General features: G+C 39.2%; 1 protein-coding gene across 1 annotated transcript in view; it reads left to right on the forward strand.

Annotated features, from left to right (window-relative positions):
- CASD1 (CAS1 domain containing 1) overlaps positions 1-12,656 on the forward strand; it is a 52,420-nt gene that overhangs the window by 15,505 nt on the left and 24,259 nt on the right. The window contains exons 4-6 of the mRNA XM_063452265.1: positions 2,344-2,461; positions 8,564-8,611; positions 9,447-9,509. Coding sequence (XP_063308335.1) covers positions 2,344-2,461; positions 8,564-8,611; positions 9,447-9,509 — 229 coding nt within the window. The remainder of the gene's footprint in view (positions 1-2,343; positions 2,462-8,563; positions 8,612-9,446; positions 9,510-12,656) is intronic.

The raw sequence follows: 12,656 nt of genomic DNA on the forward strand, positions 1-12,656 counted from the left end.
GTCGAAGTATTCCTAAACAGTTTTACTACTTACCCTAGGAGGGTGCCAAACCACTTCTGGCACCATAGCCACTATAAAAGACTGTATATTTTATGGTGCCTCTACAACTTACAAATAATTATGGAAATGGCTCTGAAATCAGACTTTGTAATTAAAGGACTACTATAGTGCCAGGAAAACAAACTGCGCGTGCATTCAAACCGCCCATAGGAAAGCATTTTTGCATTGAGCGTCACAGAAGCGCCTCTAGCGGGTGTCAGGAAGACAGCCACTAGAGGCTGGATTAACCCTGCAATGTAAACATAGAAGTTTCTCTGAAACTGCTATGTTTACAGCTGCAGGGTTAAAACCTGGGGGACCTGGCACGCAGACCACTTTATTGAGCTGAAGTGGTCTGGGTGACTATAGTGGTCCTTTAAATAAATATATTTATATAGTAAGGGTACAGATGTGCATTTCTCATTCAAACATGAAAATCATGGTTAGAGAAATTATGTCCTATCTCCTTCCCCCAGATAATATGCTAGGTTCTCATTATTACATGGGTAAAACAGGAGGTTGGTGCTTTTTAGGAGCTTCAATGCAGCTCCAACTTATGCGCATGGACGAAGCAACCCCAGCCTAAGGATAAAGTGCAGTGCTGATTCTTCTTTTGATCGTATTAGTGGGAGATATCCTCATAGAAATAAAATAGAAAAAAATCGTAGTATAGTGTAGTATATTCTGACTATGGAGCAAGAGTAGGTAGGAATATAAAATGTACACTCACATGTAGTGGAGCCTTGAATATGGCTCTAAATCAGCGTATGAAGTGGCATGTTCCCCACTCATGGATATGGGCGTAGACAAATGTTTTCCGTGGTGGTATATGGAAAAAACAAATAAAACCACAATAGTGTACACCGTAAATATGAAGTGTAAAATACAATAAGTATTGTTATATACTCACTGATAAAGACTGTTTATCAGCTCCTGTTTTACCCAGCTTTTAACCAGACAAGAGAGACTCCGTCTTTGGTGTTTGAGCTGCCTTTGGATGGTAATCATCTTCACAAGCGCTGAATTATAGTTGTCTATTATTTTCTCATTATTACATGTAAAGTGCATGTATCACTTAAATTAACTATACACATAGCAGAGTAGTACATAGTCACAGTTCAACCACTTAACCAAGCATGATGGAATTATTAGAAACCCAAGACAGAATAATTCCTTTATGCACCATTTAACCAGCAAGGACCATTTCTTGCTGTTATTTGGGAACTCCAGGTATATACCTGAGGCTCCCTACTGTCAGCTGAGGCCAGAATTAATGGCCTTACGCTAATTGATAAGCTTTGTGCAATGCTCAAAGTGAGCGCTGAACACAGTCCTTTAAAGTTTTGTGGCTGAACTTCTGGTGAAGTACTTTATGGCATCACCGGGCATTCCCTCAGAGCAGACCCCACTCGGGTCTTTCTGCAGCCCTGCTCCCTGCGGCACTGATCACCCAGCTGCAGAAGGTGATCAGTGCTTGGCTATGCATGTGAATGTTCACAGCTGCGGGGGAAATTTGTCACCATATGATTTAGCAGCAGAGAGAGAAATTACCTTTGTCATGCTGCTAGTGTATAAGGCTGCTATAAGGCTTCGAAATGAGACAAGGCCCCTTAAATATATCTATCAAAATTCTAACTGTAAAACCTGAAATGGTCAGGTTATATGGTGCTGTAGCAAATTTGTTTTAAAAGCAATTGTAGTTTGTTTCTGTCTTTTAAAAAAAAAAAAACAACTAACATCCATTATTATTTCATATTATCACTTGATTCCCATCTCACTTAGGTCAAGGTCAGCAATTCCCAACCTTATAACTCTAACATAGGTAGCATCTAACCCAGTAAGTGATTTTTATGGTTTGCTATTTTTTTTCTAGGTCTTCACTTTAAACTAAATGAAGCGGTGATACTTAATAGTATTGATAAAATTACCATATCAGTTTATGGTTTTTAAAAAGAAATCCTTGAGATACGAAAGGGAAAAATAAAACTGAGAAAGCTGATGTCTACCTTTCCAATCTCAGCTGATCTTCTCAAAGCCAAGATCGTTTTAAGTACCACCTTCGGACACTTCCACTCTAAGTGGTAGAAGTGTTTCCACACCAACATTTGTTTGTTATTTTTATTTACAAAAAAGTCCGTTTAGATAGAGATGTATGTGGGATATTCATCCAAGATATAAAAAAAACCAGTAGGAGCATTTTATGTAACATGTTTCCATGACAAGATTGTTTTCGATCATTTTATCTACTCCTACAATGATATGCATTATAATGATGATGATGTTCCTATATATTTTTTACTCCAGTGAAGCCAAACAATGCCTTGCAAACCAACAAGTTACATTCATGGGAGATTCCAGAATACGAGATTTGTATTATGCGTTTGTAAAGATACTGAATCCAAATGTCATGAAAGAGAAGAAGGTAAAACTTTATTGTCTGATTTAAAGATAAAGTAAGGGGAATTTGTTAGTAAATACTTGAATAAAAATATTTGGGTCCTTTAGCTTCAGGGTGCAATGTGTTCTAAAAAGAGTACTAAATGCAGGTGACAAAGCAGTAAATTATCTTCCCAGCGTTTAAAATACAATTGGGAATTATGGATATTATTAAATCCATGCAATGCTTTTGGAAAAATCAAGCAATGTAATTAAAATTCAACTTTGCAGCAGTTACACTTAGTGAATAAATTAAAACGCACAACAAAAGGTATTCAGTGTTTTTAGAATTATTGTTTTTCTGCACATTGAACGAATACTTGCAATGAACCATGAAATAATTTAGCAACAAACAAACAAACAAAAGCTTGTTTATTGGGAATCTGTGCATAAACAAAGACATATAACTTACTATTTTTTAAACACTATGTATAACTTAAAGGGACACTATAGTCACCAAAGCAATTTAATGAAGCTGTTTTGGTGTATAGAACATGCCCCTGCAGTCACACTGCTCAATTATCTGCCATTTAGGAGTTAAAATACTTTGGTTATGTAGCCCTAGGCACACCTCCTTGCATGTGACTTAAACACTTCCTGCAAAGAGTCATCTAATATTAACACTTCATTTTTTCAAATTCTATTTAATTTAGAATGTCTTATCTCCTGCTTTGTTAATAACTTGCTAGACCATCCAAGAGGAATTTGCTAATAATTAAAAATAGTAATTAGAAGCGACTCCTGAAAATGTTAGCAAAGGTAGAAATTATATTAATGCTTAAAGGGATATTTTATGGCTATGCACCAAAACAATATTGGCTTAATGAACCAGTTTTAGTGTATAGAGATCATGCCCCTGCAGTCACACTGCTCAAGTTGTTTTGGTACCTCATACCTTTAAAACTATGGAAGGAATGGGAACACAAATAAAAAAATTGATATGCTGTCCAGTATTGGTCAAGTTCATATATAGAGTTAAAGAGCGTAGCATTGACTATTTTTTAATAACATTAATAGATAGATTTTCGTATCATTCAAACATTAGTAACATTTGTTAGCCATATGGGGTTCACATGTGCATAATGCACGTCATGTCAATGTAAAACATTTCACACTTTTATTAAAAAGATTGTCCAGAGTTTCTAGACCTCACAGGAAAACATATAGCAAAAATGCATTTAAGGAGTTGTATGGCATGCCACTTCAGACTTACCAAATCCATATAAAGAATAAACTGTCAATCATATTTTTTCTTCCACCAAACAAAAACATTGGGCAAAGTTTTGTGCAGTTTGGGAGTTATTTTTTTGTTAGTTATGAACAATCCAAAGGCAAAATAGCTTAACCTAGTGCAGCTATTGTGTATAAGCTGCTGTAGCCCCAACAGTAAGTAAAATATAGCAATCCAAAATATTCATCCACAAACGCGGCTTTTTTCTTTGTTAGTTATGAATAAAAAAAGTATTCATCTACAAAGCGCAGCTTAGTTATAGGGCCCACTTGTGCAGCCCAAATGTATTCAAAAAGGCTTGTTTATACATGGAAAATGGGTTCCCTTGGTCTGAAAAATCCATTCAGAACTTTAAAAAGTTTGAGATTCTGGGCCACTATAGCTATAAAAAGTAAGGAAAACAACATAGATTTTATTTGGAGATTGGGCAGCACTGCAAATTTTAGGCCAAAACAGACACATTTTCAACTAATGGCCTAATGTTTTGATATTATTCTCAGTAGTGAATAACCAGGCTAGCTGTGTTACATATGCAAGTATTGGGTTATTTACACCTTGTAAATTTGCTTGCATTTTTTTAGCCTACCCTTTCTTCTATATTTTGATATAATACCTTAAAAATGAAAACTTACCAGTGTATATTCTATATTTCGTCTTGGATTATTATGTTGGCCCAAAAGGGGGGCACAAGAATACACTTAAAATAGAGCCTGGTCACATCTCTAATACACTGCGTGCAGAATTATTAGGCAAATTAGTATTTTGACCACATCATCATCTTTATGCATGTTGTCTTACTCCAAGCTGTATAGGCTCGAAAGCCTACTACCAACTAAGCATATTAGGTGATGTGCATCTCTGTAATGAGAAGGGGTGTGGTCTAATGACATCAACACCCTATATCAGGTGTGCATAATTATTAGGCAACCTCCTTTCCTTTGGCAAAATGGGTCAAAAGAAGGACTTGACAGGCTCAGAAAAGTTTAAAATAGTGAGATATCTTGCAGAGGGATGCAGCACTCTTAAAATTGCAAAGCTTCTGAAGCGTGATCATCGAACAATCAAGTGTTTCATTCAAAATAGTCAACAGGGTCGCAAGAAGCGTGTGGAGAAACCAAGGAGCAAAATAACTGCCCATGAACTGAGAAAAGTCAAGCGTGCAGCTGCCAAGATGCCACTTGCCACCAGTTTGGCCATATTTCAGAGCTGCAACATCACTGGAGTGCCCGAAAGCACAAGGTGTGCAATACTCAGAGACATGGCCAAGGTAAGAAACGCTGAAAGACGACCACCACTGAACAAGACACACAAGCTGAAACGTCAAGACTGGGCCAAGAAATATCTCAAGACTGATTTTTCTAAGGTTTTATGGACTGATGAAATGAGAGTGAGTCTTGATGGGCCAGATGGATGGATTGGTAAAGGGCAGAGAGCTCCAGTCCGACTCAGACGCCAGCAAGGTGGAGGTGGAGTACTGGTTTGGGCTGGGATCATCAAAGATGAGCTTGTGGGGCCTTTTCGGGTTGAGGATGGAGTCAAGCTCAACTCCCAGTTTCTGGAAGACACCTTCTTCAAGCAGTGGTACAGGAAGAAGTCTGCATCCTTCAAGAAAATGATTTTCATGCAGGACAATGCTCCATCACACGCGTCCAAGTACTCCACAGCGTGGCTGGCAAGAAAGGGTATAAAAGAAGAAAATCTAATGACATGGCCTCCTTGTTCACCTGATCTGAACCCCATTGAGAACCTGTGGTCCATCATCAAATGTGAGATTTACAAGGAGGGAAAACAGTACACCTCTCTGAACAGTGTCTGGGAGGCTGTGGTTGCTGCTGCACGCAATGTTGATGGTGAACAGATCAAAACACTGACAGAATCCATGGATGGCAGGCTTTTGAGTGTCCTTGCAAAGAAAGGTGGCTATATTGGTCACTGATTTGTTTTTGTTATGTTTTTGAAAGTCAGAAATGTATATTTGTGAATGTTGAGATGTTATATTGGTTTCACTGGTAAAAATAAATAATTGAAATGGGTATATATTTGTTTTTTGTTAAGTTGCCTAATAATTATGCACAGTAATAGTCACCTGCACACACAGATATCCCCCTAAAATAGCTATAACTAAAAACAAACTAAAAACTACTTCCAAAAATATTCAGCTTTGATATTAATGAGTTTTTTGGGTTCATTGAGAACATGGTTGTTGTTCAATAATAAAATTAATCCTCAAAAATACAACTTGCCTAATAATTCTGCACTCCCTGTATATGTGAGTGGGCCAATGTATCACTTGTGTGTTACGCTATGATTGCTTTTCTGCTTTTGTCCTTTGAAGATAAAATTTCAGCGAATATTTTTTAAAACATAGAGTATTTACATCCTGTTTATTTATTTTTTTTGTTCTCGGCTGCCTAATTTTTTTTCCCTTTCATATTTTATTGGTTTCAAAGTTCAACTGTTACAGCGACATTGTAAAAAGAAACATCAAAGGCTTTAGTTCCATCACAGTGGAACATTGTATACAATAAGTGCTATATTTTCACAAATTACATTGTCATGGTATATAAAAACATATACAAAGAAGGCAATACGGTGAAACGAGGAAAAACTGAAAACAGTCTAAAACTAACCAGTGTCCATATGGGCTGTCTAATTTTAATTCTTTGCAAAAATTACATGTGTCGTCAGCGTTCACAGCACTTGCAACCAACGTAATGAGCTTCTCCCTTGCATGCAGCGTTCCTGAAAGGGAAAACTTTAGTGTCACTTCCCACCTCCCTTTAATGATAGTTATTAAAAAATAATAATTTTAAATCCCCTCTTTCCACCTCTTGCCCCTACCTGGCTCAGAGCGTGTGCCTGCCCCCTTGAGTAGGTGAAATGGTATTTTCTATGAAAAGCATTTAATTGGACCACGGAATGGGAATCTGTCTCACATATAGAGTGTGGAATCTAGCTAGGGGAGGTTTACCTAGTATTGGATTCCAGATAGGTTTAAAACTTTTTTTGCTGGTTTATAGAACCTAATAAATAATGCCCAATAGGGCAAGTTTAAGTTTACCAAAAAAAAAAACTATTGAAAAAATTATTTAAAAAAAGGGTTAGAGTAGCCTTTTAATTTTAAAATTTACTTTGCATCACTTTAATGAATAACCCTGTAAGTAATACAATGTTGCGATTAAAAGTTGAAATGTAAAGAAGGTTTAAAGGAACACTATAGTCACTTAAACAATTTAGCTTAATAAAGCAGTTTTAGTGTACAGGTAGTTCCCGACTTTACGAACTAATTGGTTCCGAAGCCTAGTTCATAAAGTGAGAGTTCATAAAGTGAGAACTAATTTCCCATAGACACAATGTAATAAACACGAGTTCCGTTCCTGACCAATAAATTTTATCATTGAAACCTAAATTATTAAGTATAAATACAACATGAAAGCATAGCAAATACATGTATGCTGTAGGAATTTTAAAGGCATGCATACCATATTGAAATCTTCTTTAAATTATCATCAATCCTCATACTATTCAATGAAGAGACATGCTGCACTTGTTGAATGGGGAACCTCTCTTAAACCCTCCTACTTATTAATTTTCTTCATTATCAGCTTCCCCCTCTCCTTTATCACTTTTCTTTTACGCCTTTTATTTTTACAGCTCTTAAACTCTCCTCCTTCTCCTCTCACTTTCAAGCTTGCATCTCTTTTTTATCACTTTTCTGTTACTCCTTTTATTTTTAGAGCTCTCACACTTTCTTCCTTCTCCCCCTTTTCAGGCTTTTCGGCCCTCCTCCTGCTCCTTACTATTGCTGCCTGCCAAAACATGGCACAATGGCAAACGCACATACACACGGACAGCTATGTCAGACACACACAGACAAATCAAGTCAAATCTATACTCAATAGCACACAGTGCAATAATATTACAGGATCTGTAATGTATGAACATGAAAACACAAAAATAATACAGTACAATCTAAACCTGTTTTTTAGACTTCCCTTTATCTTCAGGAACTGTGTTCCTGATCCTCATCTCTCTTCTTGTCTACTCCTGACCACAAATTATTCTTCTTCTCTTCTTGTTTGTGCTCCAAAGCACTTTTCTCGGTCCTGATCTGTGGACCACTGACACAAAATGGCAGTGAAACAAAATGGCGGTACATCCAGCAAAAAGTTCATAAAGCGAGAGTTCATAAAGTGAGAAATGCCTGTATAGATCATGCCTCTTAGGTTTCATTGCTCAATTCACTGCCATTTAGGAGTTAAATCACGTTGTTTCTGTTTATGCAGCCCTTGCCATACCTCCTCTAGCTCTGATTGACACAGCCTGCATGAAAAAAAAACTGGTTTCACTTTCAATCAGATGTAATTTACCTTAAACAATTTTATCTCTTGCTCTGTAAATTGAACTTTAATCACATACAGGAGACTCTTGCAAGGTCTAGCAAGCTATTAATATAGCAGGGGATAAGAAAATCTAAATTAAATTGAACTTGCAATAAAGGAAGGCTAAACATTAAATGACTCTTTACAGGAAATCTTTAGGAAGGCTGTGCAAGTCACATGCAGGGAGGTGTGACTAGGGCTAAAAAACTAATTTATTTAACTCCTAAATGGCAGAGAATTGAGCAGTGAGACTACAGGGGCAGGATCTATACACCAACACCGTTTCATTAAGCTAAAGTTGTTTTGGTGACTATGGTGACATTTAAGCTAAAGTGTAATCCCTGTCTGTAGACCTAGTAGAAATATACAACATAATCCCTTCAGAAAGAATAGGCCTACTGTTAAGAAACAAGTGTCTTATGTAAACTTGGACAGATGTGACCTTGTTCTATTTCTTTGTTCCTCTACCTTTTAGCATGAGGACCTTCCTATATTTGTGGATGCAGATGCTGGACTTAAAGTGGTAAGTTTTCTTCCTCACCCACCCCCATATTTTTGTGTTGAATGTTTCTAAACAAAGTAAACCCTAGCAGGCAATGCAGATTTATTTTACATTATTCTTACAGAATTTGATTTTCAAAGCACTCCTCTTCTCTTATATAAGATAATATCACATGGCCATGAAAGAGAGTTAAAGCAATACATTGATTCACAAAAAGTACTGTGGTCATTGCGGTACTTTTCATAAACCTGTGCATTGTTAATAAATCTCCAGTTCTGCCATGTAAGCATGGCTTATTTTAATTAAATGATTACTTCAAGCATCATAAACACTGCAGCCTGTTAAGCGGTTAATAAGTAGGAAAGGAAAAATCCTCCTTGTAAGGATGTTCCAGTTAGATTATATAGATGTTGGTCAAGAATGCATGGTTGGATGGGTTATGAAAGTGGAATGAAAAGGGTTGTAATTTATGAAATGAAGATAACTCAGAATTGATTTTAGCCAGCTCAGAACACCAGCTCTGGGCTGGCTGATGACATCTCAGTGACGCTGCTGAAGGTGGATTTACACCTCCGGCAGCTAAGGGTTAATTTTTGTATGTGAGCATTCCAAAGCAAGCGAATGTGTTACCTTCCTTCCATTTTGAGAATTTGGCTATTGAGGGGTGCCCTGGGAAATATGGCATTGGGGGATGAATTTTGGGAAATAACCAGGGATGGTACATTCAGATTACTCTCCTTTCCAAGTATGTCCCGGGAATGTTACTTTCGCCCAACATCCAGGGGAAGAACACACTTCATAATTTTCAGCATGCTGGATTGTGCCCAAGACACTAATTTTTATTTTTTTATTTCAGGATTTTCTGTGGCAACCAGAAGTGAACCATTACATGAAACAAAGTTTTCAAGCTATTATGGAGGTGTGTAGTTTTTGTCTTGTACCTAATAGGGTTACTGCAGGATTATATAATACATTTCATGTCTGTGTAGAATTCTAGCTGCAGGTCTCTTTTGTCCCACTGTTTTATAATGTGATCCAATATAAGTAATCATCCCCATCTGCCTGCCTATAGCTTCTTGGAGAATATTGGGATAGGATATGTGAATTATTTTCAGACAGAATCATGCTTATAAAGGCATTTCCTTGATTTCTAATTTAAAAAAAACTTTCATGTTTGTGTTCTATTCAAGGCACCATAATGACTTCGTTGGCATTAAGTCTTTATGGTGCCATGGGGGTACCTGGCACCAGCTTACTTTCAGGGGTTAAAATGTTAACAAACAATTTAACCCTAAAATCTTCAGTCCGACACCTTTCATCCCTGCCCACGAATCTTTCATTGCAGTCCGAGGCTTCAATCAGGAAGCTGATAGGCGAAGAGCATGAGTTGACCCTCTCAGCCAGAAGTCTACTTATTTTTCTCGTACCATTTTTTAAATGCGTAGCTACTAATAGGCACTTTTGTGTAACACTTCCTGTTTAACCCCTTAAGGACACATGACGTGTGAGACATGTCATGATTCCCTTTTATTCCAGAAGTTTGGTCCTTAAGGGGTTAAAGTTTTGGATTGCAACAGAAGTTCTGGGAAAGAGTTGATCGTAATCAGATTAATACTGTGTGATTAAACCCTTCTCTAAAGGAATATGCATAACTTTGACACAACTGTATCATTCAAAAGCTTTAGCTGTATGAATAAATCAGCTAAATATGAGGGGGGTATTGATCTAACCCAGGGGTAGGCAACCTACGGCACTAGTGCCATGCACGGCACTCGAGGTGTCTTTCCACGGCACTCAAGGCTGCTAGAGCCAAACAGGGTCTGGCCTATCAGGAGTCTCAGTGAAACTTCAGATATCTGCTAATACAAAGAGGTAGTGAAGGACAATCCTCAATTTATGCATTGCAGCACATAGAGGTAGGAATTTTAATAGATTGATTTGACGGGCCTATGTCTCTTTTAGTGGCATTATAGATGTTTAAATGTTATAATAAACCCACAAAGGGCTTCCATTTGAGAAAGCAAACACCCCAGGGTATCTTATATGGTGTATATTGTGCCTTAACTTGTCACCATTTTTGTCACCAATTTATGTCAATGTTTGTGGTAAGTGGAAAAAATAGCATTTTTTTTACATACATGTTGCATTATTTAGTATTTCTTACATTTGATATGTGCCACTGTGATAAAATCCCCCAAATAATGCTCAGTTACATCTTCTGAATAAAACAATATGCCCAATGTATGACCTAGACCAGGGGTAGGCAACCTACGGCACTAGTGCCATGCACGGCACTCGAGGTGTCTTTCCACGGCACTCAAGGCTGCTAGAGCCAAACAGGGTCTGGCCTATCAGGAGTCTCAGTGAAACTTCAGATATCTGCTAATACAAAGAGGTAGTGAAGGACAATCCTCAATTTATGCATTGCAGCACATAGAGGTAGTAATCTCAGATCAGTTCCTCCCAGCACTTGTGAATAGGAATCCACACTGTAGTAGAGCAGCCCACACTGATGTTGCAGCTCCTGTCCTTGACTTGTACCTGCCCAGGCTGGTCCCCACTGGAACCCAGGGAAGCCACCCACACTGCTAGATATACACAGACCTGCAGAATAAGCCTCCCATCATACAAATAATACGAACAGCCCCCACACAAACATACACACAATCCCCACAAACGCAACACCACTAACAATCTACATACATGCACACAATCCCACATGCAGCCTCTCACATGCAAACCCCCAAACAGCCCCCATACACTACCTAGCACACAATGTGACATATCCATCTACACACAATTCCACAAGCAGCCCTCATACACAGCCCACATTCATATGTATCATACACGATACCATAAACTACTAATGAACATATACAATATAATAGCTCATATACGCGCAAGTACAGTATAAATAACACAAGCAGAATACGGCAGCATACACACCTCAATTTAAAAAAATAGGATCGGCAGGGCCGTTTGAAGGAATATGGGGGCCCCAAGCAAAATGGACATGGTGCCCCCCCCCCCCCCGCACGCAAAGCCTACAGGAACCACAGCATAGCCATACAGTTTAAGGTCACCCACACTTTATATAAATAAAAAAGGTTTACAGTGCAAATACTGCTGTTGCATATAATGTGCATAAAACTTGAACATTTTCAACAATTGAAAATTCCCTGTGTTCTCCTCATCTCCCCTTCTCCTCACCCCCTCCCTGTGTTCTCCTCACCTCCCCTTCTCCACCCTCCTCCCTGTGTTCTCCTCATCTCCCCTTCTCCTCACCCCCTCCCTGTGTTCTCCTCTTCTCCTCATCTCCCCTTCTCCTCACCCCCGTGTTCTCATCTCCCCTTCTCCTCACCCCCACTGTGTTCTCCTCATCTCCCCTTCTCCTCACCCCCTCTCCCTGTGTTCTCCTCATCTCCCCTTCTCCTCACCCCCCCTGTGTTCTCATAATCTCCCCTTCTCCTCACCCCCCCCTGTGTTCTCCTCATCTCCTCACCTCCCGTGTTCTCCTCATCTCCCCTTCTCCTCACCCCCTCCCTGTGTTCTCCTAATCTCCCCTTCTCCTCACCCCCCTCCCTGTGTTCTCTTAATCTCCCCTTCTCCTCACCATCCCCCTCCCTGTGTTCTCCTAATCTCCCCTTCTCCTCACCTCCCCCTCCCTGTGTTCTCCTTATCTCCTCACCCCCGTGTTCTTCTTACTCCTTCCCCCCTCCCTATGTTCTTCTTTCTGTCCCCATGTTCTTCTTACTCCTCCCCCCTCCCTATGTTCTTCTTACTCCTCCCCCCTCCCCATGTTCTTCTTACTACTCCCCCCATGTTCTTCTTACTACTTCTTACTTACTCCCCTCCCACCCTCCCTGTGTCCTTCTTATTCCCCTCCCCCTGTGTCCTTCTTATTCCCCTCCCCCTGTGTCCTTCTTATTCCCCTCCCCCTGTGTCCTTCTTATTCCCCTCCCCCTGTGTCCTTTTTACTCCCCTCCCCGTGTCCTTTTTACTCCCCTCCCCGTGTCCTTCTTACTCCCCTCCCCCGTGTCCTTCTTACTCCCCCGCCTATGTTCTT

This window comes from Pelobates fuscus, chromosome 4 (genome assembly GCF_036172605.1).
Source record: "Pelobates fuscus isolate aPelFus1 chromosome 4, aPelFus1.pri, whole genome shotgun sequence".
In the NCBI taxonomy this organism is placed as follows: Eukaryota; Metazoa; Chordata; class Amphibia; order Anura; family Pelobatidae; genus Pelobates; species Pelobates fuscus.